The sequence below is a fragment of the Leptodactylus fuscus genome, chromosome 5, assembly GCF_031893055.1.
Source record: "Leptodactylus fuscus isolate aLepFus1 chromosome 5, aLepFus1.hap2, whole genome shotgun sequence".
Taxonomy (NCBI): Eukaryota; Metazoa; Chordata; class Amphibia; order Anura; family Leptodactylidae; genus Leptodactylus; species Leptodactylus fuscus.
In genome coordinates, this window is record NC_134269.1 from 165238971 (window position 1) to 165265127 (window position 26157).

General features: G+C 42.4%; 2 protein-coding genes across 5 annotated transcripts in view; one reads left to right on the top strand and one right to left on the bottom strand.

The window, feature by feature from the left end:
- The window catches only part of PPARGC1B (PPARG coactivator 1 beta), a 65869-nt gene extending 65122 nt beyond the window's left edge, over positions 1-747 (bottom strand). For all 4 annotated transcript variants that reach the window (XM_075274662.1, XM_075274661.1, XM_075274659.1 and 1 more), the window contains exon 1: positions 647-747. In XM_075274662.1, the coding sequence (XP_075130763.1) occupies positions 647-718 (72 nt within the window). In that variant the 5' untranslated portion in view covers positions 719-747. The remainder of the gene's footprint in view (positions 1-646) is intronic.
- Positions 1-26157, top strand: part of PDE6A (phosphodiesterase 6A) — a 478514-nt gene that overhangs the window by 127487 nt on the left and 324870 nt on the right. The gene's annotated exons all lie outside the window — the stretch shown is intronic.

Below are 26157 nucleotides of genomic sequence, written 5' to 3' on the forward strand. Positions count from 1 at the left end.
TATTACAACTTCTGGAAGAAGTTGACATGGGTAGATAAAAATGGAATGAAACACAATGAAGGAGGAAAGCGATAGATGGTTTTATACCATGAGTGTACGATGTGTGCCCATTATTTTATCCTGGCACAGTGCCCATCACCAGCCACACATTATCTGGCAGAGAGGAAGAATGGAGTAACATATCACTTGTAGAGAAACAATAGGAGCAGATTACAGCTGCACATCCTGCTAGACAATCCCTATGTGGATTACATAACTCTAGCGGTCCGTGCCCACAGGGATGCCTGGCACCTCACTATCTGCAGCCCGTGTGCACGCCACATGGACACCGGATTATGAAGTGAATGATAGAATAGGCTGCCATAGGCAGAGGCGGCTACACGCCCCCTCCAGCACCGCATGCTACATCCTGCTACACTGGCCGGCATGCTGCGGGCTGCTCCGGGCTCCGCACCGGCTAGAAGGGGGGAAAGTGCCAGTATGCAGAATATACACATGCAGCATGGAAAATGCAGGGTGCACAAAATGGGGTGTCTGGAGAAAAATAGGGGGACACCACCTGTCACTATCAATGCACCAAGTGCCAGTGCCCACCTCTTCCCCACATGGAGGGTCCACACATGTGCCCAGGGGGGACGGCTCTTACCGGGCTGTCTGTCAGGTAACTAAACACGAATGACTCCAGCGCCTCATCCAGCAGTGTGCTGCAGTCCTCCATCTTCAGCGTGTGCAGCTCCCAGCCTGAGAGGAGAGAGCTCAGTGAGAAGAAGGAGGAGGAGACGGAGGGAGGGAAGGGGGCCCGGCAAAGGGGAGGGCCTAGCCCCGGCCAGGAGAGCACACGCCAGGCTACACTACTGCCTCACAGGAGACCTTTACCCCACATTACCAGGGACTGCAACACAACCGGCCGCTGCAGAACCTCTTACACAGGAGTTATATACATTGTACAAAGCATTATAGGCATTCTCACTGTATCACACCCAAGCTGCTGCAGAATCTCTTTTATTGTACAGAAGTGTATCCTGACAGCACCATAGAAGTTATATAATATAATATTCCACAATCCAGGATGTAGATTTTATATAGATAGATAGAACTTCAGCCTATCTATCTAACTTCTTAGTAGCTACAGTATATAATACATGGTAGGAGTCCTCTGCATACATCAGCTGCTGCAGAACATCCTATATTGTATCTGACATGTGTATACAGACACTGCAGAATTCAACAGGTCAACTTGCACAACATAAATAGGTTAATACATTATTATAACTAACATTGCAGCTGCAACAGAACCTCTTGGATGAGCAGATCTGAAGATATGATTAGAAAATGTAATATACAATGCACAAGGATTCTAGTCATACATTGCCCTAGATCAGTGATGGCGAACCTTTTAGAGACCGAGTGCCCAAACTGCAACCCAAAACCCACAAAATTTTCGCGGAGTGCCAACACGACAATATAGACTTAATACTATGCGGATCCACAATTGCGGACAGTTACTGACCAAAAATTACAGTCATGTGGGGCTTTACAGAGCTTTCAATAATACAAACAACGTTGTACTGAAATGTAAAGGTCTCGGCATTTGGTACTTTGAACAATTAATTTTCACTATTTACATCGCACAGGATCTGTTTTATAGTTACCGTGTAATATTCTTACATCCTGTACTAATATCACGTCTGCTATAAAACAGATACTGTGTGATATAAATAGTGAGGGGACCCCAGACAGTATTATATGCTCTGCAGTGGGCCCACCACACAATATTATATTCTCCACAGTACCACAGTAGCCCCCCAGTGTTATATGCTCCGCAATAGGTGTCCCCCCCCCCCCCACAGGATTATATGCTCCACAGTGGCATCCACACACAGTATTGTGTGCTTATAAATAGGCCCCCCCCCCAGTATTATATGCTCTTTAGTACACCCCCAGTATTATAAGCCACCCCAGTATTATAAGCCCCCCCAGTATTATACACTCCCCCAGTATTATAAGCCCCCTCAGTATTATACACTCCCCCCAGTATTATACACTCCCCCCAGTATTATACACCCCACCCAGTATTATAAGCCCCCCCAGTATTATACACTCCCCCCAGTATTATAAGCCCCCTCAGTATTATACACTCCCCCCAGTATTATACACTCCCCCCAGTATTATACACCCCACCCAGTATTATAAGCCCCCCCAGTATTATACACTCCCCCCCAATATCATACACCCCACCAAGTATTATAAGCGCTCCCCCCAACATCATATACACAGTGAGCCACTCTCATACTCACCCCTGAAGAGCCGCCGGCATCCACCTTCTTGTCACTGGCGGCGCTGATGACGTCATCGCGCCCAAGTCGGGGCAGAGGTCAAACTCTGCAGCCAGTGTAGGCCGTGGTCGCGCGATCCGCGGCCTACCCTGACAGCTTTCAGCTGTATGTGCATTTGCACATACAACTGAAGGCAGTGATCGCTCATCAACGGGGAATCCTGTACCGGATTCCCTGTTGGTGAGCGATCCGGGCGACCGCACGCGTGCCAGCATGGAGGGCTCTGCGTGCCCTCTCTGGCACGCGTGCCATAGGTTCGCCATCACTGCCCTAGATAATATAGTCTAGTGCAGGGGCACTCAGGAGATATCCTATACCTGCTCACTTGGCATCACAACATAGCTTACACAAGTCCTATGGCAGGAACTGCTGCTAGGTGGAAAACAATGGAATCTGTAATTTCCAAGTGCTCAGACGCAAACATACAAAACCTGAACCCTGGATATAGTAACTATGGTGTTTGTCAACAGTGAAATACTTGTGGTGTTACCTGATGTGTGTGGAGGATGTCAGCTTGTATATCCTCAGTTTTTGGATTCCAGGGCCTTGCAGGTCCTTGCCTGCAGCCATTTTACATTCCTCTTTGTTTATTAATGCAATAATAATAATAATAATAATAATAATAATACATTTTATTTATATAGCGTCAACATATTCCGGAGCACTGTACAATTTGTAGGGTTCAAGTACAGACAAAAAAAAAAAGATACATTACAAGAAATAGTCATTTCACACAATGGGACTGAGGGCCCTGCTTGCAAGATCTTACTATCTATGAGGTAGAGGGGGTGACACAAGAGGTAGCAGGTGTAGCATCAGAGGTAGCATTGTTTATACAGTGGTCAGACAATTTTGTTATTACTGTCATTACACAAACATAAAACTGTATGAACCGTCACCAGTTGTGTCCTTTAACGTGCAGATGGTGCCAGGACAGGGTTCTTATCCAATAGCAGGGGCTTAACTCGAGGGGGTTACAGTGACACTGGGGCCCAGCAGCCTTATGGAACACTGGTAATAGTATTGAGATTGCAGCTTCCATCTGGCCCATAAACCAAGGCTATTCAGGTGCTGCCCCCATTTTTTCCAGAAACACCCCCCCGTTTTTCTTAAAAATCTGTAAAACTGATATGCTAATGATGCTCAACGAGCACCCTGGGCGTTCCCCTCCTGCGTCATACCTCTTTCACGCTCCTCCGTGGCTTATGCTCCGTTATGCCCTCCTCCTCCACACTTGCTGTAGCCACCTCCATCCTCCGTAGTCTTGCTCCTGCGCTTCAAATCCCGTGTATGGGCAGGAACACTCCGTTCTGAGTGCTACTACGCATGCCCTAGCGCCATTTTCTTGTAGCTACCTATAGAACTCAGCATATTGCATATTGGTTTTTTTCTCTGTGGTTTTTATTCCCTCATTAGATTTATAGAGAATACACAAGCATTTCCGCTAGTAGAATTGACATACTGCGTTTTTCAAAAAAACAGCTTTTCCACAGTGCTTTTTTTCCTGCAATGTGTGGATGGGATTATCCAGAATTTCATCTACTTTGCTAGTACTGTAATAGTCTGTTTTTTCTGCTGTCTTGCATACTGTTGAATTATAATTATCAGTCATGGTTTATCAGATATAGTGATATTTTAATGCCCCAACTATAGAGTCCAGTCTGGTACTGGATTATTCATCCATCAGCCATACTCGTAAAGCCAGTTCTTCTATGAGATTAGGCCAAACATGGTAGTTTCACTAAGCATCATTTAATCTAAGACATCCATATCCCTGTGACTGGTTCATTGGCTGTCCTTCCTCAGACCACTTTTGGTGAGCACAAACCTGTGCATACCAGAAACAGACACTAAGACCCATTATTATCAAGATGTGCTGACTTAGTCATCTAGCCATCACAATTTGGTCTTTGTCAAAGTCTCTCAGATCCTAACGCTTACACATTTTTTCTGCTTCTAACACATTAACTTTGTAAACATGGAACATGGTCTAATAGAATATAAACCCTGTAGACCAAGGGTAGGGAACCTTTGGCTCTCCAGCTGCTGTGAAACTACAACTCCCAGCATGCTCCATTCACTTCCATGGGAGTTCCCAGAACAGCAGAGCCAGTATGCATGCTGGGAGTTGTAGTTTTGCAACAGCTGGAGAGCCGTACGTTCCCTACCCCTGCTGTAGACTTTACTGACCCTCTCGCTGGAGAGCTAAAACCCTACATGCAATATATACTAGTGCATCTCAACAAATTAGAATATCATACCAAGACCTGATTTAATAACCACAGTATCACTGTGCTTGACTGGCCAGCAAACTCGCCTGACCTTAACCCCATACAGAATCTATGGGGTATTGTCAAGAGGAAGATGAGAGACCCTAGACCCAAGAATGCAGATGAGCTGAAGACTGCTATAATACAACCTGAGCTTCCATAACACCTCTGCAGTGCCACAGACTGATCCCTCCATGCCACATTGATGCCGTTATTCGTGCAAAAGTAGCCCCCACCAAGTATTGAGGGCATTTACTGTACAGAATTTTCATTTCTGTGTATAAATATTTTTTTTACAGTTGGTCTTATATAATATTGTAATTTTCTGAGATAATGACTTTTGGGTTTTCCTTGGCAGTAAGCCATAATCATTAGAGTTGATTCGAATACTAGATTCGAATACCTCGCTCCATAGGAATGCATGTTAGCGGCCGGCGCTTAGCCCCTTGGTGTTCAGCCGCTTCCATGCATTCCTATGGGGGTGAGGTATTAGAAACTATAGTTTCAAATACTATTCGCTCATCTCTAATAATCATCAACATTAACAGAAAGGAACACTTGAAAAAGTTCACTTTGTAATGACTTAATATAATATATGGGAATCACTTTTTCAATGGAATTACTTAAAAAAAAAAAAAAAAAAAAAAAAAAAAAGCAATTTATATTCTAATTTATTGAGATGCACTGTCTAGTACATGGAAATAGCCTGTTATACCTGTCTCGGAAGTGAGCTGGATTGAGCCAGAGGTTAAGCTTTAGGGGGTACAGAGGTATCAGTTCTGCCTAAAGGCCCTGCATCACAGAACAAGATACCAGTATCACAAAAGCCACATGGTAAATTGGATTCCGTGATATAGGTTTTGCACTGAGGCCCAGACAAAGTGGTGCCTTATGACTGAGCATCATAGTCCTGATAAACCAGCTGTCTTGCAATTCCTTTTCTATTTGACAGTATCTAACAGGAAAACATCTTCCGCCTTTGAAGTTACATGCGAATGCTAAATTGCCTCTTAATGCACACATACACCTTAGATTAAAGGAGATTACTGCGGCTAGGCGAAATTTGCCCAAGGGGAAAATTGGGATGGCTTAATAAAAGACCAAGCACTTGCCTGAAGGATTGGTCCTTTTTGAATTTTAAGTGCTTGGTCCTTTTTGTAAGCCACCATCAGAGGTGTCTGCCAGCACCTTACTCCAAAATACATGCACACTCAGCCAAGCATGCATGTGCATGGGGAGAGGAAGAGCAGCCAGTGAAACGCATATGAGGGCAGTTGACACTGTCATATACAGTTTTTTTTTGTCTAAGCAAAGCTGTTGAATTATAATAAATGGTATGCCAGCCTTTTGTTTTGTTGTCTTAGTTTGCATGTTTCCCTTTATAGCCTAACGCCCCATGTAGCAAGCCACAGCAAAAAAGTAATGCGGCAAAAACCGCCGTGGCAACACATTACGATTTTCCCACTGTGCTTTTCACAGAAACTCCACAGAGGTTTCCTTGTGGGCTTTCTGCTTCAATTATATCTAGAGGGAAACCACTAGAATTTCCCTAGGTATAACTGACATACTGCGATTTCCAACACTGCAGCGATTTGCAAGGTCTGTAAATTGCTGCGTTTTTCTCTACACCGTTTCCGCCATGGTCAAACCCAGCATTTACGCCACATGGGGCCCCAGCCCCATGCGGAAAGATGCATTTAAGATAGCCGGTTTCCCCGAAAATAAGTAATCCCCAGAAAGTAAGACATAGCAGAGGTTTTGTTGAATTGCCTAATATAAGGCACCCCCCAAAAGTAAGACATTCCCCAATAATAATCTTTCTGCGCAAAGTCTGTATGAAGGAAAACATTGCAGCCGGCTGAACACTGCGATACGTTGTATCCACTGTTCCTAATGCTGTAGGATGAGCTGGAATAAGCATCATATGCGGCGAGGGTCAGCAGGAACAGTGGATACAACGTACGGTATCACAGCAAATGGCTTTCCTGTGCACACGGAGCACCACACGTTCAGCCGGCTGAAATGGTTTTCTTCATACGGCAAGCACATTTCAGCGTAGCACAGTGGTGGCAGCAGCACACAAAAGTAAATTGCGTGTAAATTACATCTGCGTTCAGGTTTCTGTTTGGTAAGTCCGCTTGGGGACCCCATGAATGAAAACCTATACGCATAAAAAAGTGGTTATCTGTAAAACCCACGGACCCCATACACTAATAAGGGGTCCGTGTGGTTTCCGCACAAAACGTGTGGAGAGAAAAGTCCTGCAAACAGCACTTTTCTCTCCGCATGTTTCATGCAGAAACCACATGGACCCCATTATAGTCTATGGGGTCCACGGGTTTCTTTAGGTAACCACTTTTTTATGTGTATAGGTTTCCATTCAGGAAATCCCCAAGCGGACTTACCAAACAGAAACCTGAACGCAGATGTAAATCGGGCCTTACTCTAGACTTGGAAATCAGAGAAAATTCCTGGATCAATTAGTTGTATTAATTACATATCCCACAACTTTATTTGTTATTTTATAACCATTGAGTCTTATCACCTAAGCATTTCTAAATGCTAATGCAGTAAGCGCCATCACTTCTTTTTGGAATAGACATTCAATAGTGTTACTACTTTGACTGTAAAGAATCCTTCCTATATAGAAGCCGTAGGCCGAGGATCCACATGGTGTAAACGCTTTTACAGTCACTCCCATCCACACATTGCAGAAAAATACATGCAGCGGAGACGCTGCGATTTCCAAAACAAATCTAGTGTATATGTGTTACTGTCCAGATGGAGGGAGTCCTCATAGTGAACCTAGAGGGCATATAGAGAAAATGCTATGCAAGAGAACACAATGCAAGCAATATACTGTGCAATGTGATTCTCTTGTTACATAAAAGAAAAATAGAGTGCCTTGCATATGCAATATTTATTCAAAAGATTTTTTAATACTTTTACATCTATCTTATTAGTATTGTGTAAGTGTTCAGGCAATGGACTGCGTGTAATAAAAACTGTATAATACACTACATTGATTAGAGATGGAGCAAATTAATAGGTGCAGCCAGGGGCGTAACTACCATAGAGGCAGCAGAGGCGGCTGCCACAGGGCCCGGGCCATTAGGGGGCCCTGTGACAGCCGCTACCGCTGCGTTTTTTTTTAATGTTTTTAATAGGCCGTAACGGGCCCTATTCACTTGCCGATCCTGGCTGGGCCGGGATCGGTAAGTGACACCGCGGTCCCCACATATACTATCATTATACTCGGCGGTCTTTGCAGTGGTGGACCGGGAGAGGTAATAAACATAAAAAACACTGTTACTTACCTCTCCACGATCCTGCCAGGCCTCCGTCCTGACGTCCTTTCTGACGTCTCTGACGTCACATGAACCCGGCCTGCGTCCCGGGTCATGTGACGTCTGACGTCATTTCAGAAGGACACCAGTGGAGAATACAGCGTAGGAACCGGGCACAGGTAAGAAACAGTAATTTTTTATGTTTTTATTCCCCCGGGTCTCCCATTATTATACTCTGGGGTCTGAAAAGACGCCAGAGTATAATAATTGTTTATGGGTGTCCACTATGGGGTATAATACTGTGTGCAGGGGCCACTATGGGACATAATACTGTGTGCAGGGGCCACTATGGGGCATAATACTGTGTGGAGGGGCCACTATGGGGGATAATACTGTGTGCAGGGGCCACTATGGGGGATAATACTGTGTGCAGGGGCCACTATGGGGCATAATACTGTGTGCAGGGGCCACTATGGGGGATAATACTGTGTGCAGGGGCCACTATGGGGGATAATACTGTGTGCAGGGGCCACTATGGGGGATAATACTGTGTACAGGGGACACTATTGGGGATTATACTGTGTTCAGGGGCCACTATGGGGGATAATACTGTGTGCAGGGGCCACTATGGGGGATAATACTGTGTACAGGGGACACTATTGGGGATTATACTGTGTGCAGGGGCCAGTAAGGGACAAAATACTGTGTGCAGGGGCTAGTAAGGGACATAATAGTGTGTGCAGGGGCCACTATGGGGGATAATACTGTGTGCAGGGGCCACTAAGGGACATAATAGAGTGCGGAGGAGGGGGCCGGCCGCTGTCTTCGACGTCGACGCCGGTTGGGGGGGGGGCCCCATGTCAAAAGTTCGCCACGGGGCCCCAACATTCCTAGTTACACCATTGGGTGCAGCGGCAAGGAGTATTGGGAAGGGGCCTTTACATTAGATTTCTTAAACTGATCTGTGTTATGGATGAGCTAAAAATGAATACCAGTGGAAGGGCATCTGTTTACATAGAGTTAGGCTAAGGCCCACATTACGGAAGCACAGCACTTTTGACTGCTCCAGAAACGCAGCTGAAAAATGCTTCTTTTTGCATGAGATTCTGTTTAACATCATTTACACATTGCAGAAAAAAAACTCTGGAAAAGCTGAGATTTCAAAGTGTTTTTGAAAAATACAGCAACTATTTTCCCTATATATTTAATAGGGGAAGAAAACGCTGGAAAAAAGGCTGCGAAAACTGATTTTTCACAGCTTATTTTGCTGTATTTCACTATGTGTAGCCTTAGCCTTAATGCTGAAAAACAAAAATGGATCTATTGTGGCCATTGTTTTCGTTGGACGCAGACACAAACATTGACTCTATGCCTTTCGTTAGCATCCATTTGCATCCGTTTTTAGAGAATCTATTAAAAAGATCCGCTAAATGGATGATTAAAATATACCATGAACACCCCCTAACATGGTCTGCCAAATATATTATGGCACTTGTGCCAGTTTAGTAGATTTGTCACAGTTGGGTTGCCGCCAACTAGTAAGCTCATACATCTTACAGCATTGAAGGTGCAGACTACAAAAGTGGCCCATGGACATAACCCATAAGTCATTGTGCGGCTTTTCCATCGCTTGCACTATTCTTTTTATTGAATGAAGCTCACCCTTACACTTTTGGCATGTGGCTTGGACAGCACACAATACAAATCCTTCACACAATCTCTGAGCATAGTTTGTCACTTGCTTGCATGCACAAGTAACAATGGCTTATGCTTAGGAACTGTACTCTTAAACTAATAATAAAGTAAATGATACTATGTCTCAAGTGTCGGCAGTATCTGACAGTCCATTGTGCGGGTGGCTAGCCGTTGGGGTGTTACTTCCAGTAGGTTTGGTTGAACCTGTCTTGTTTCTAAACACAAAGCAGCTTCTGAAATGGTTTATCACAGCAGGGGGTGATGTGACATGCTAAACTACTCCATCTGTCTAGTCCTATGTAATAAGACGGAGGTGTGACAATAAGTACGGGATCTAATGCTTTCTTCATGGGGTGTACAAGCCCTGGCTCTAGCACAAGATATATGAGCTCTATATGTTTCTCTCAATATTACTCCTGGATCTTTGTTTTCCTCTTTTTCTTTTTCACTTGACCTTCTGGCTACTTAATACAACCACCTGTCCTGTCTCTCAATCCTCTTGGAAAGGCCATCAGTTCCTTTCATATGTGGTGGCAATACCACCAGGAGAATTTACAAAGAACTGTTGACAAGCCTACATCTGACATGCAATGTTGTCACAAGGACATCAGTAATACTGGACTACACAAGTAACATTTGTTTTATTCAGTAGTTAACATATTACTCATAAAACAAAGGTTTACTCCATGACATATATGCTGAAAAAAGCCCCCAAGGGTAGGATGGAACATATTGTACTATATAGCCATATAATGGGATATACTATCAAGAGAGTCCTGCTATAAAAAAAAATACTGTGCAATATACATTGCATAGTACAATGTGCTATTCTGTATGCTGTGAGAAGGTGACAGGCAGAGTGTTGGAATCTCACTATATCTCCTCCAGGTTTCTGACATATGGGTGGTCCAATGCGGATCTTAGCTCCAGGTGAGAGTCCTTGGCTCATTACTGGGCTAGAAAAAGGCTGCAGATTCTGCACTCCAAGGCAGATTCATGGAGTGAAAGGAGGTGTGTGGTTCTGTCCTATAACCCTGAGTCTGGTGAGACAATATTGTGCTTGTTTTGTTCTTGTGTCTGGTAGTAAGCCACATGTATAGTTAGATTAACCTACTGTTTAGTTAGTCGCTCAGACGAGCAGGCTTTTATTTTGTTTTCGCCTGAACTTAAGGCTGTATTTTGGTTTTGCTCATGTTGTGCCAGAAGTAAAGGTTTATTTATTTTCCTGGTTTTTTTTCTAAATAAACCCGGATTTCATATTTTGTGTCCCTGTCTTGACTGTTTGGGTCCCTACCACTGCTTCTACACTCCATTAAAGGGGGTTTCCTTGCAAATGACTTTAGGATAGGTCATCAATATTAGATCAGCAGGGGGCCAAGCCCCGCAACATGCGTGATTTCGCTGTTCTTGCCAACTACTATACAAAGAACAGGTAGTTCTGTTCAACATGCCATTACTACAGCTGAGCAGGGGTGAACCTACCCCTTTCGCCGCCCGAGGCGAACAACAGAAAATCGCCCCCCCCCCAGGGGGCGTGGTGGTTCGAAGGGGTCATGGCTGCACGAAGGGGCGGGGCTTAGCGCCGGCCCTCTCAGAGGGGGGGGCTTAGCGCCGTTCGCAGGCAGAGAGCAGGCACGGAGAGGACCTGCTCTCTGCCTGAGCGTGAGGGGAGGCTGCTGGAGCAGCGCTGCTCCAATGGCCTCCCCAAACCACCGCTCGGTGCTAAGCCAGTCCAGGACAGCTTGTCCTGGACTGGCTTAGGTAAGCAAAAATGCCGCCCTCCCCGGGGCCCTGGCATAGTGCCGCCTGAAGCAATCGCTTCAGGTCGCCTCGTGGGAGGTGCGGCGCTGCAGCTGAGCTCCTATACAAGTCAACAGAAGCTGTGCTGCCATAACTCAGCGCATTCCCTATATGGAGAACAGAGCTCTCTGTTTCTTGTTATGTTTTCCATATAGCGGTTGCTCAGATCAGCTGATCATCAGGGGTCCCATGTATCAAACCTATAGGCATATCTATAAGGGGTTCAGTGGTAGCAGCCGCTACAGGGCCACAGATCCTGAGGAGACCACCAAGGTCCTTCCTACACATAACATGCCACTATTTTAAATGGCAAGTAGGGCCCCATTGCAGATTTTGCCTAGGGGCTTGAAAGTGCATCTCTAGTTGTGTACCTCCGGATTTGATATTGATGACCTTAATATCATTTGACCGGAAAGACCCTTTAACAAAAAAGAATAGTAACGCCCAGTCTCTATTCCAGGAGCAGTAATATAGGAAAGGCACAATGCAGAATTCCAAGAAAAAGTGCTCTAAAATTATTATTTTATGGGAAAGCCAAGTGTTTACTACCACAGAAATGTCAGGAGAGGTGACAGTTCCTTCTTAAGGAGCAGTAAATCTTTGTGTATAGACATTTTGATGCAGTTTTATCACTGGCTTTACAATGAACTTTGCAAAAACCTCAACATCCAACATATATGAATCAGAAAATTTCCTAGAAGTATTTAATATTTTTTCCAAAACTTCAGCTTCTGACTGCATCAAAACTGCATTGTTAACCACCGTATGGATCACTACAACGCAAAATGTGAACTCCCCTTTGTCTTAAAAAATGTATTATTTTAGGAAATTATTGTAATGTATTAGTAACACAGCCAGGGTGTTACTTATGGATACCAGCTGCTTATTACTAGTCTAATTAAAAGTGTTTTACAGTGTCGGAACAGATCACAGCTGCTGCAGTACCAGCAAACATCAACAGGTGGAACGACGTTCCCCAATGACTAATCCTAATGTAGCATTGTGCTTTGTGAGCTTTTCTATGGCAGGTGAAAGTGCGCAATACGCATGAATTATAACTGGTATTATTACATAATTATAACATGTAATAACAACAGGTTTAAAAACTCTAACTCTAACTCTTTAAAAACAGGTCCATATTTTTGTGAAATACTTTGAAAGATCAGTCTGATTGAAATGTATATTCCTGTTGGCCCTTCTAATAGATGTGACCGCACCTTTTACTATAGATCATTGAGGTTATTTTCTTTTCTCATATACCTCAGAATACATGTCAAGTGAGTGACGGGTTGTCCGACTCTAATTAAGTAATTGTATTACTTAATACTGAGAGGCCGTAACATAATAAACCAGTACTCTCCTCTCTCAAGGCCTTCATTTTATTTTTTCAGTGATCTGCTTCGATCTATGCCTCTCATTGAATACAGTTGTAGGCAGACTGCAGAGAAAATTTTTACCTTATTTTGACCCCAACGTAAGAATGCAGGCTTCACCTATAATTTCCTGGGTACTAACAGCGTCTTCCCTGGGACTTACAGTAGGGCTGAAATATGTAACATCTGAACACAAAATACAAAACGGGTATCCCAATATTAGTACCAAGAATGCAAGGAATCATGAACTCACCAGTAGATGCCTGGAACATGATGGTAGTAGTTATCAGAGGATGGCACAAATGGGTGATGGTGATGGTACTCAGACATTGTAACAAGCAGAGGATGATGAATGGTATGGTGAACAGATGATTCAATAGACAATAACTGGACCTGACTCTAGCTCTGCCTTCTCTAGATCTATCTCTTAACACTTACCCTAAAAACAGATACCCCTGATCCTCTCTGTTCCTAAGTGTGGTCCTAAGATGGTGGCTTATCTTCTGTGACAAAAAGATTTGATAACTGGCCAACGTAGTCATCCAGTTTATAATGTCTTTAGAATTACATTATTCAACATCCCAAGAATGGTTCCAGAGAAAGTATCCAGATAATTCAGTTGTTCAGAATTTACATGTATAGTGATAGGAATTGCAAACGTGAAATACAGAATTAAGTTGTGCATTAATGCCAAGGAATTTGCCTCAGGCCTAATCCTACATATGTAAAATATATCATTTATAATAATAATAATAATAATAATAATACATTTTATTTATATAGCACCAACATATTCCGCAGCGCTGTACGATTTGTAGGGTTCAAATACAGACAGAAAGATACATTACAAAGAAAATCATTTCACACAATGGGATTGAGGGCCCTGCTCGCAAGAGCTTACAATCTATGAGGTAGAGGGGGGTGACACAAGAGGTAGCAGGGGCGGTATTGCTTATGCAGAGGTCAGACACTTTTGTAATAGAGGTGACTGTCATTACACAAACATAAGACTTTAAGAGCCGTCAACAGTCGTGTCCTTTAACATGTTGATGGAGCTTGGACCTATAAAGTTAGCCTGAGATGACATAATATCATGTGGGGAAATGTGGGAGCGGGGACAGAGGAGGGTTAAGGGTTTACGTTAGAAATTGTGATAGGCTTGTCTGAAAAGATGTATCTTTAGTTTGCGTTTGAAACTGTAGAAATTGGGAGTTAATCTGATTGTCCGGGGTAGAGCATTCCAGAGAAGTGGTGCAGCTTGGGAGAAGTCTTGTATACGAGCGTGGGAGGTTCTGATAATAGAGGATGTAAGTGTTAGGTCATTGAGTGAACGGTCATTTATGTACTGACACAAACTAATGGTGTTTTTTTGTAATGTATCTGTATACTTCCAAGTCCGTGTTTTCATCTAGTAGTGTTCCTAGTTTAGCTTTGTTTAATTTTAGTGTCTCTTTCTAGTTATTTGCTTTGTGTGTTTCCTCTTTCTTAGCTTCTTGCCTTGTTTCGTTGGTACTCAAGTCTGCTTAGTTTGCTTTTTTTGTCTCAGGGTCTTAGCACCCTCTGATTATTCATGTTTGGGTCAGTATTAATAGTGAGCCTCCATTTTGTCACAGAAGATAAGTCACCACCTTAGGTGTGTCCCTTTCCTTCAAGTATGAATTGGTTACTCTTTCTGATGTACAGCTCTGACTTCATGTTCAGGAACCTGCTTTGTGTATCATGGCTGTCATCTGTAGAAGGACTGGCAACTATGTAATGAATACCTTTGACTAGTGTTTATAGGTAATATTACAATTGGTTAACTGGGGGTTATTTTACACTGCCTGATATTTGGGCAGGATAAGCTCTGATCAATGATAAACAACTTGATCAGAACTTGTTTGCATTGACCTATTACACTACCCACCCCATTCTGCAGTATTGATTATTGACAACACATCTCTGTTTATACAGAGCAATGTGCCGCTGATACTCTTTCATCTTCTATATGGCAGAAACAATGCAACCAGCTAACAATCAAGCATTTGCTTGTTTATTAGCTGGTCAGCAGGGTAATAAGACAAGAGCAATTTTCGGGAAGTAGCGTTCCCATGAATGCTTGTTCTTTATAATCAGCCTAATATTTGGGCAATGTAATAGGCCCTTAAGAGAGCCAACAGTCAATAATGAAACAGTCAACTTTGTGATCACCCATTTCAGACTCTATTTTGCTCATATCTGTAAACTTCACCTTCTTCCCGGTGTTTATTTGGCTGTACACTTCACTAACTTTAAGTTCAATCAATGTTTATTGAGATGTTGTGTCTCTAATCTTGCTACAGTGACAATAGCAGCATTCTTCAGTTCTGCAAAATGTTTGCAGACGTCTTGAGAGCAATACTAATAAAGCAAATTCTCTGACCTTAAGCAAGCTTGTCTATTTCCCAGTCCCTGGGATTGTGAAGTCTACTAGCCAGGTACCCAGTGTGCCTGAGTTAATCTAATACCTACAGCTTTCTAATTATGAGTTCCCAGCCATACTGATATAATGCTGCTAGCAAGATCAACCAGAGAAAATATAATATGGGATGCATACAGCATCATTTCAATTAATAGAATTAGTAGAATACTTTTATTATTCATCAAAAACTCATCATATTCATCAAATGAATGTGAGATAACTGACCCAATAAGGGTAATCCCACACAGGAACTTAGTCTACTTGACCCTAAATTGACACAGTGAATCTGTAAATTAAAGGAGGAGTCCAGATCCTAGTAAAGATTGTTCTGGGTCCGACCCCCAGATGATCAATTGTTTTGCCCACTGAACACTAGATATCGGGTATACAGATGGAAACAGCTCCATCCCCCATTCAGCTGCATCCAGATTCCTACCTGACACCAGGAACTCAAGCTCTGCTCCCATTTACTTAAGAAGGAGAATAGAAGCAGAGCTGATTCCAGACGTATATCTGGTATATAGCTTTCTGTGGACGAAGCAGCTGATCGGCACGGGGTCCAGTTTTTTGGACCCTGACTGATCTGATATTAATGACTTAGGTCTTCATTATACAACTTTGCTAGGACCTGGACAACCTCTTTAAGAAAAGTCTGAGCAATGGGTTCTTGATGGTACTATGTCTTAATAGAGATTGACAGAAACAGGAATTTGCAGACTAAAGACTAATAACCAGTTCATATGAGTCAAAACGTCCCTGCAAGAAAACATAGATGAATAATCTGCTCATATGAATCATACAATATTCAACATAGTAATTGCTATTAAAGACCCAACTTGCTTCCCTTTGGTCAACTCATGCCGAAATTAATCAGGGATACATATAAATGAAATTAGCCCAGACGACCATAAAAAAACAAATGTAGCATAATTGTATGACTATTGATAACTCATAAATCCAATATCCAACAAATAAGTAAAAAACTCATCATAGTAAAGTGAGTCAATAGAGCTGCTGTAAAGAAATACATTAGTGTTAGCGCTCAAAATCGATGCTGTAAATTCATAGAATAGTATGCACGGGTAAATGGGATGCACGTAGAAAAATTTTGATGTTGTCGGAACGCATTCCTTTCAAATTCGATAGAATACACAATCATTGTGTTATTTGAACAACTATAACAATACTGTATTAATATATTAAGTCCCTATAGAAATATAGTGTCCCCATAGAAATATAGTATCTCTACCCTTATTAAAAGTCTGCTTCCCCCATAGATTTATAAGCCCACTTAGACATCAAATAGTAGCTCTGCCCTCATATACAGTCTATTGCCTCCATGGACATACAAAATGTCTCTACCCCCTTATAGTAATAACATACTCTCCAGTCCTCCAATGCTTAAAAAAAATGCTTCACTCCGTACACACCTACCATCAGCAACCCAGCAGGATGGAAAGAAGACAACACTGCTCTAACCTAATACACTGTGCGCCAGTGGGATGTCATTAAGAGGCGCCGCACCACTCCTTCTTCGGCCTGCTCTGTGATATCCTTAGGATGTCTCAGGAGCTACAGGCTGCAGATGACAGCCTGCGTGTTTGAAACCCCTGGTATGTACTATGTTAGTAAGCTGCCACTGATGTTATGGCACTTGTTTAAAAAAAAAAGCAAAATTTTCATAAGATTATGCAGGTATATGCAGTGCAGACATCCTTTGTTATCCCATGGTAGGTTTTACATCTAAAAACTGCTGTCATGGCCGGATGAGTAAAATGGTGCTAATTCCAAATGTGTAATTTTTATCTGGGTACTCACTTGTGTTCCCCACTATAATTCTGCATGTCTGAAGTATGAATAACAAACAGTGCCTACACCTTTTCTGGCTGACTATGGGAAAATGCCAATGAATACCATTATAGAAATTATGTATTCCGAGTCATTGTCTTTTTATCCAGTCACTATATCAGTTTGTGGGGATGGGGACAGATTCTCTTTCTTGATCAGGCGGAGCACTGATGAAACTCTCTGGTCGATCATAGAAAGAACTGTGTGGGTATTCTGTTATAGCTGCACAATCCTCTCTATCCAGTTCCTGCATTCATCTTTATAATTGTTGCAAAACCGAACATTAATATTCAACTTCTTGGACGCAAGGGGGGCATAGGGAGCAGTCTGTGTGGAGGAGGACATGGTCAGGGAGAGAGGGGAATATAAAGAGCAGTCTGTGTTTGATTTAGCTAACATGTAGCGTAGTCTACAAGAGGTAGCCATGGAGGACAGAGAAAGGGGCATGAAAAATAGAAACATGGGGAGAGGTTTGTGTAACAGGGATCCTGAGGATCAAACTGTGTAACAGAAGGCTCAAAAAGTGCAATCTTTGTGATATAGGAAACACAAAAGTAGTCTGTGAGTGAGGGGGTATAAGTAGAGGAGATGTCTGTGTCACAGTGGGGTGCATGGGGAGCAGCCACTCCTGAGAGAGGTGACTATAACTGCAGTCTCTGGGGGAAATATCTATATAAAGATACGTCTGTGTAACAAAGAAGTGCCTGGGAACTGTCTGAGTGAGGGGGATGTCTTTCCATTCTATTCTCAACCTTTCTTCTACAGAGGCAATTATGTAGCATGAAGGGGTAAATGACCCAGTGGACAATAGGCATCTAACATTACCTTTATCTGCCTTAGGCCATCTGGGAGGGAGACAATTACCCCTCCTTGGCTCTAAACCAGGGATGCAAATATCACCTTAGTCTCTTCCCTAGAACAACAGGTATTTAGATTTTAACCCCTAGACTGCCAGGGATGCAGACATTAATTCCTTCTCTACCTTAGACCTCAAGAATATCACCATAATAATATCACCTACCTCGGCAAATTATGATAAAGCAAAAATGATTTGCCCTTGCTGTGGATTTTGCTAAATCTATAAATAAGTGCCCAGATCCCTAACCTTCCTGCTCACTAATTACAAGATAAGTTTTTTTTTTACTTTTATGCAATAGGTTGGGCAGTTTACCATTCATTTTATTTGTCTGGAAAACACCTATAGGCCAGGGCCCCACGTGGCGGAAATGCCACGGTTTGGCACAAGTGGAAAACGCAGCATTTTACAGTCTCTGCAAAGTGGATTCTAGTGAATCCCATCCATGATTTTGCGGTTTTGGAAATCGCAATATGTCAATTATAACTACGGAAACACCGGTGGTTGCCCTATAGTTATAATGGAAGCAGAAACTCTGCAGATAAAACCTTTGCAGACTTTCGGTGAGAACACTGTGGGACAAACAGTGATGCGTTGCCACTGTGATTTTTCCCGCAGGGCTTTTTTGCTACAGCCCGCTACATGGGGCTTTAGCCTTAACGGAAGATAGAGTGAAAGAGCAGAGAAGAACTCTTCTATACAAAGCAGCTGAACAAGATGGTTATCTATGCATAGCCAACATTATATAGTATACTATAGAATACTTAGTGCTATATTATACTGTGTTACATAGAAGCTCAGTGTTATGTACTAAGGAGAAGACAGCAGGTCGCTTGTTTCTTGGCTAATCTATGTGCACCTGGCAATTTGCCTCTGTTAGTTCCTAATAATAATAATATAACTTTGTCATCTGCTAAGCAGCGGCTCTAGCACTAATGAATGTCTGAAATCGGAGATGTCCATGAAGTATATTTATGCTATGTAGGCTGCATGTTATTGAAGCACAGGCGATGACAAACACATCATTTAAGCTGAATCCAATAAAAAGGCGCTTTTTTTGCCATTGTGTGTGAAAATGACCCTGATTTCTATATCTACCTACAGAAATATTACACAAGTACAGTGCAACGGCTTGCACGGCATAGAAATTACTTCAAATATACTTGTCAGTGTAGGATATATCTTATATACTCATGTCCATTAATAATTATAAACTGCAAAGAGATACCAGCATACCAGGCAGCCATACCGTGTCATTCATGGTCATGTGTATGGGCTAGAAATGGGCCCAAAGAAAAACCTGAATAGCACACTAACCGTTCATACTATCATGCGCAAGGGGGCTTAGGCTGAGGTCAGAAAGTGGTGAAAAGCTGCTTTTTTTGTTGCAGATTTTCTGTGGTTTGTTGAGTCAAAGTCAAGAATGGCTTTAATAGCGAATGGGAAATATAAATCCTTATCCTTTTCTCTTCTGCTCAACCCACTCCTGGCTTTGGCTTACAAAAAAAAAAAAAAACGCTACAAAATGTGCAATTAAAGTAGCTGCTTTTTCGCAATGTGTTGCCTTAGCCTACAGGTTCGTTTGCCTTTGTGTGGATCAACTTTGGTCAAATTAGATTATTACTATGTTAGTAAGTACCATTTTCCCCACGTTGTGGAAACACTGCTTTTTTTGTTGCAGCTTTTGTTGCATTTTTTTGAGCCATAGCCAAGAATGTCTACAAAAGGAAGGGACAATATACAGGAAGTTCTTATACTTCTACCTTTTGCTCAGTCCACTCCTGGCTTTGGCAACAAAATCTACAACAAGAAAATCTGTGATTCCGCAACGTGGAGCCTTAGCTTAAGCCATACTCACAAGGCATTTGTTGTAAAAATGTCACACATCTACTGTATACCATAGAATTTTCAGCAACAGGTTTCACCAATCAATGTTTTCTTAAATTTCTATCATTCTCAGAGGCAAAAGAAATCAAAAGTAGTTTCTTAATGAATGGCTTTCAACCCGAAGCATTCACTAGCAACCCTTTCACCTAGCAACACATTGTATTATTGAGTCATGGAATTTCACCAACAGACCAGCAGCATAAACCTAGCAAATATATTACTTTACAGAAAGGTTTATGGAGTATTGAACGTTCCTAAGATAAAGGCAACAGCATAATATTAAAGTAAGTGCCAAGAACAAGCCATTCCAAAACAAGTGAGCTATGTATAGGCATTACTTATTAATATATAAAACCCTTCTATTGTAAGAGGGGACGCGGCTGACGAATCCTATACATTCTAAGCAAGTAAAAGGTACTTTATGTAGGATTTTGTTACACAGCCATGCAATATATTAGTGTAAAAGAAAGAGTAGACGGGATATTGTTTCAGTTTGAAGGCTTGTTATAAGTCATTTATTTATTTTATGCATTGCTTATATATGGCTATAGTGACGCAGGAGACATTTTATTGTACAGTAAGTGTAGATAATAAAAATAACAAACCATAACAAAGGACGAGACATGCCGTCAAAATGTATATAATGGTATACATGCAAATTATTAGTAATTCTATTGTAGACAATATATTACTCTATACTTAAAAGATGCCAATGAAAATGCACCAGAATTCTGGTGCAATCTGTGCCAAAAAAAAACAACAAAAAGGTTGTACATCCATTCCATTACATTTATTGTATAAGGCTGGGGGAAAATCCCATCCACACATTGCAGAAAAATACGCGCAGCGGAAATCAATATGTGCGATTTCCAAAACCATCACATTTTTCGAAATCACAGCAAGTCAATTATTACATCTGAAACTCCGGCGGTTTCCGTATAGGTATAGTTGCATCAGAGGAAAACTGGTGACTTTGGGTCCATTCACGCTAGCGGAAAATTCCGGAAAAAAAAAAGCTAGCAAAACCCATTGAAATCAATAGGAGGCTTTTTTTTTTCAGCGTGGAAAATTCCACACCAAATTCCTCACCATTTTCCTCCGTGTGAATGAGCCCTTTCTGTGAAAAGCGCTGTGGGAAAAATGTGATGTATTTCTGCTGTGGTTTTTCCCGCAGCACTTTTTAATGCAGCCCGCTATGTGGTGCCTTAAAGTTATACAATGTTTGTCCCTCGTCCAAAAAGAGTTGTGTCAAAAAGATCGTATGGCGTACTATTTAGAAGCAGGCTTAAGATGTGCCAAAAATGTTAGAACAAAAGAAGACAGCAAAAAGGTGATATAAACAGACTCAACAGTCTAAAAGAATTACCACATTTATAATGCCCCATGATAAATGTGACACATTTTTAGATTTTTTTTTTAAAGTGTTAATAAATCTGCCACAGTAATCTGTATACATAACTATGAGGGGAGTTCAATGTATTCTCGGTGAAGGAAAAAGCCGAAAAATGCGGAATAGAGTTTATTTTTCAATGAAGTCCCCCATAACCTCAATACACTTGTTTGATCTGCAAACTAACTTTTCAGTACCCTGTAAAAATAATTTTCCTCTTTGTCCAAAAAAGCAATACTAAATCACACACACGCACAGTTAGACATACGGTATGACCTAATATTTTAGAACTCGAGGTAGGATATTTATAAAATACTATTGCCTATTTGAGCAGGGTCCACCCATGAGTTCTGTATGTTGGTCATAGTATGAATGTCCCTAAGGGTAAGTTCACATGGGGTTATTTGGTCCGGTAGCCGCGACACTGTACACTGTATAGCATGCGGCCAATCAATGCTGGTTCTGCAGTACGAGTAAGTTCACATTAGCGCTTGCCTCCTGTCTGGAAGGAGTCTGCTGGAGGACACCCCCCCCCCCCCCGAACGGAATATCAGCGCAACTGCAAGCGCTGTGCAGTTAAAGCGCACGGACCCGTTATAGTCTATGGGGTCCGTGCTCTTTAACTGCACAGTGCTCCTCCTAAACACTCTCCTCCTGCTACTCGTGGACTTGGTGACTCTCCTTTAGTCGAAAAGTGGTTTCCCCTCAAACGAGCATTTTTTCCCATAGACTGTAATGGTTTTTGATATTCGATCGAGTAGTCGAATACTGAGGCTCTACTTGAAACGAATATAAATTCTCAAATATTTCACTACTCGCTCATCTCTAGTTAAAACCATTCCTATACTGTAATCCAATCACTCTAATGAACGATTTCTTAAGCATTGGTCTGAATTTATTTCAGAAGCAGTTCATCAATGACAGTCGGTTCCAGTATGGGATGCATAGAAATCTCCATAAAAGCATAACACTGCAAGTTAGCATACGTCTGGAACAATTCCTACCACAGTGCTCACAGTGAGAGTCAGAGCACTTGCATAATACAGCCAGCCAGTTTATACATTGTATACAGCTTCTGGTTCTTTTCACTGTAGTGGTGGTGCTGGGGAACTCAATAGGAGCAGAGCTCCTTCCAGCTATTTACCATATATGCAACTTCTGGCAGTCAAATCAGATGATCGGTGTGGGGTCCAGGTGTTAGAACCCCTCAGATCAGTATCCATTACCTTCGGGTCTCAGGGAACTCCTTTAATACATATGTTTGGCTTGATCCATTCATAGCATATTCAATCAAACTTCTTCTGTGACCTAGAAATGGCGCTATCCGGATCTGCAGATTCACACATGTAGGTGGAAAACTAAAAGCAATTACTTAAATGTCAGTATTTTTACTGCTATTATACACTTTGGTGTTCCTAAATGACCTTTATTGCTCACAAGAATTCTGCAGAAACTGAAGATGTTGGAAACATTTTACACAGTATTTTAGAAGTGTTCATACTGAATGCAGACTATTTCAGCAAAGGGCATGAATTGTTGTCATAAAGATCAGCGATCCCTAAGACCGCTGCATTTATGCTGAGCCATTGCTGCCCTTTTAAGAGGTTTTAACCGTCCTTAACCTTTCTGTTTTTAAAGAATTAACCTTGTATGACCATATTTCCGAAAAAAAATGTTGCAGTCTCAATTCTCCTGTCTACTGTGTTGAAATTTAGTAAAAATGTCTGTTCTTTTCTAGGAAATATTTAAAGAGAATCTGTCAAATGGAACATACAGTCCGATCTGTGGGCAGCAGATTTATGGCATGAGAAGATGAAGTTAATACGAGGGGGGACCCAAAAGTTTCTAGAATGAGGCTGCTGCGCGCGCAGTTTTCGTAGTACGCGATTCTGCAGCTAGTTATTTGTTCAACCACGCCTTCTCAGTCAGTGGGCCAAGCGGCGTTGATGCGGAAGGTTTCGTCTACCCGCAGTGAATTTTCTTGCAAAAGCTGTTTTGTCCAGCCGTCGTTTTTCTTCATGGAGAAGTTTTATGAGCAGTGCGCGGCTGTGAAAATCTGCTTTCTGCTCGGGAAAAAAGCATCGGAAACCGTTCAAATGTTGAAGACCGCTTACAAGGATGACGCTATGTGTCAAGCTCAAGTTTACCCATGGTTCACCCACTTTAAAAATGGTGAAATGTCAATTGATGATCAACCGCGTTCTGGACGTCCGTCAACTTCCCGAACGGACGAAAGTGTCCAAAAAATAAACGAGCTTGTGCGTGAAGATCGACGACAAACCATTGAGGAACTTGAAAAGTTGGCTGGAGTGAGCTGGAGCTCGATTCAGCGCATTTTATCGGATAGAGAAAAAGAAAATGTAGGATGGCACTGCTGGATGTATGGATATGAGTCCTTGATAAATCAAGAGTAAATATGAGGAAAAAACCCTTTTATATTAAGAGCCGTGGGGGTGCTCAGCAACCGGAAAAAAGCTTAGCAACAATGAAAAAATATAGAAAAATTGGAAGGGCACTCACCCACACCGAGGCTCATTTTCGTAAAAGACTCCTTTTATTGAGGTAATACATCTTTAAGAACAATTTCGTGCAGGGAGGAAGGAACAGCAAAAAGTGGCAAGAAGGCAACAGCCGTTTCGCGCAGCTATGTGCGCTTTCTCAAGCCTCAAATGCAAACAGGCTTGAGAAAGCGCACATAGCTGCGCGAAACAGCTGTTGCCTTCTTGCCACTTTTTGCTGTTCCTTCCTCCCTGCACGAAATTGTTCTTAAAGATGTATTACCTCAATAAAAGGAGTCTTTTACGAAAATGAGCCTCGGTGTGGGTGAGTGCCCTTCCAATTTTTCTATATTTTTGCATTTTATCGGATGATTTGGGCATGTCACGGGTCACTGCAAAGTTTGTGCCGCGGATCTTGACTTACCAACAGAAAGAGCATCGCATCGAAACATGCCGTACCATGAAAGAACATGCCGAAACCGACCCAGAATTTTTTTCTAAAATTATTATGGGAGATGAGTCTTTGTGCTATGCTTACGACCCGGAAACCAAACAACAATCAAAACACTGGAAGACGCCATCCTCGCCCCGCGCCAAAAAGGCTCGTCAAGTGAAGTCCAATGTGAAGACAATGGTCATTTGTTTTTTCGATGCAAAAGGGATTGTGCACTTGGAATTTGTACCAACAGGTCAGCCAGGTTTTCTACTTGGGGGTTCTCAAGAGGTTGCGCAACAGTGTACGGCTAAAAAGGCCCAAAATGTGGCAGTCTGGTGATTGGTTTTTCCACCACAACAATGCCCAGCCCACACCGCCATCTCGGTGACCACTTTCATGGCAAAAAACAGCATGGCTGTCTTGCCCCACCCACCCTATTCCCCCGATATGGCTCCCAGTGACTTTTTTTTATTCCCACGAATGAAGAGGAACCTCAAGGGGAAGCGTTTCGCCGATGTGGAGGAGGTGAAGAAGAAAACGACGGAGGCGCTTGCACACATCAAAGTAGATGAGTTTAAAAAATGTTTTGAACAATGGCAGACGAGATTTGACAAGTGTATTGCCGCTAAAGGAGAGTACTTTGAAGGAGATTGAATGAATTTTGTACAAAAATTAAATACACGCTTCAAAAACAACTTTTCTGGAAACTTTTGGGTATCCCCTCGCATTTAGTTTTTTGGGAAGAGAAGTTTACCATGTATTTCATTTATTGAAATACCTGCTCACATACAGATTTTTTTTTTCTAAACATGTATACAGAGATAGTTGTTTATCAAAAAGTATGACTACCTACAAGATTCCAAAATCCAGAATGTGTAGGAGCTAAAATAATCTGTTGAGCATCCTTACTTGGTCTTTTGACCACAGATCCAACTCCATATTCAATGCGACAGAGTCCCTTTAAGCCAGGGCCCCTCGTTGCGGAAGCACAGCTTTTTTTGTTGCAGATTTTGCTGCGATTTTTTTGAGCCAAAACCAGGAGTGAATTGAGCAGCAGCAAGGACTATGCGTACTTCTGATATATTTCACATTCCTTTTATAACCATTCTAGACTTTGGCTCAAAAAACAGAGCAAAATATGCAACAAAAAAGCTGCATTTCCGCAATGTGGGGCCTCAACCCAAAGTTACGGCCCCACGAGAATGCCCACAGCTATAAAGCGCTGCGGGAAAAACTGCACCAGGAAAGCATCACGGTTCTTGCCACAGCGTTTTAAACAGAAAGTTTGCTGAGTTTTCCTCTGCAGACCTTCAATTACAATAATGTCTATGGGGAAGCCTCCGGCGTTTCCATAGATATAATTGACATGCTGCGATTTCCAAAAACGCGCCGGTTTTGGAAATCACAGCGTGTCTGCACTGCGGTTTTTACCACAAAGTGAACATGGGATTCACAAGAATCCGATCCACTTTGTAGTTACTGTAAAATGCCGCAATTTTTCCTGCGGCATTTTCGGCCTGTGGGGCCCTGGCCTTAAATAGTTTATACCCTACAATGGACATATAAGTCTGTTAGTGGTCACCATTAAAGGGATTCTACCACTAAACTAACATTTTTTGTAATGACCACATCGGAATAGCCTTAAGAAAGGCTATTCGTCTCCTACCTTTAGATGTGGTCTCCGCCGTGCCGTTCCGTAGAAATACCGGTTTTAACCGGTATGCAAATGAGCTCTCCGCAGCAATGAGGGCGGGCCCCAGCGCTGAAATGCCGGTGAGCGCGTCCCCATTGCTACCCGAGAGCTGTTTCCAGCGCCGCCTCCTTCTTGAGCAGCAAATCCGCCTCTTCTGTCTTCTGATGCAGTCCAACTTCCAACGCCTGTGCAGTAGGCTCCTGTATTGAACTACAAGAGCTCTTGCTCTTGTAGTTCAATACAGGAGCATACAGCAGCCACCTAAAAATGGGCGGCGGCCATTTTTGGAAGGCTGCTCTTATAGTTCAATACAGGAGCCTACTGCGCAGGCGTCAGACGTTGGACCGC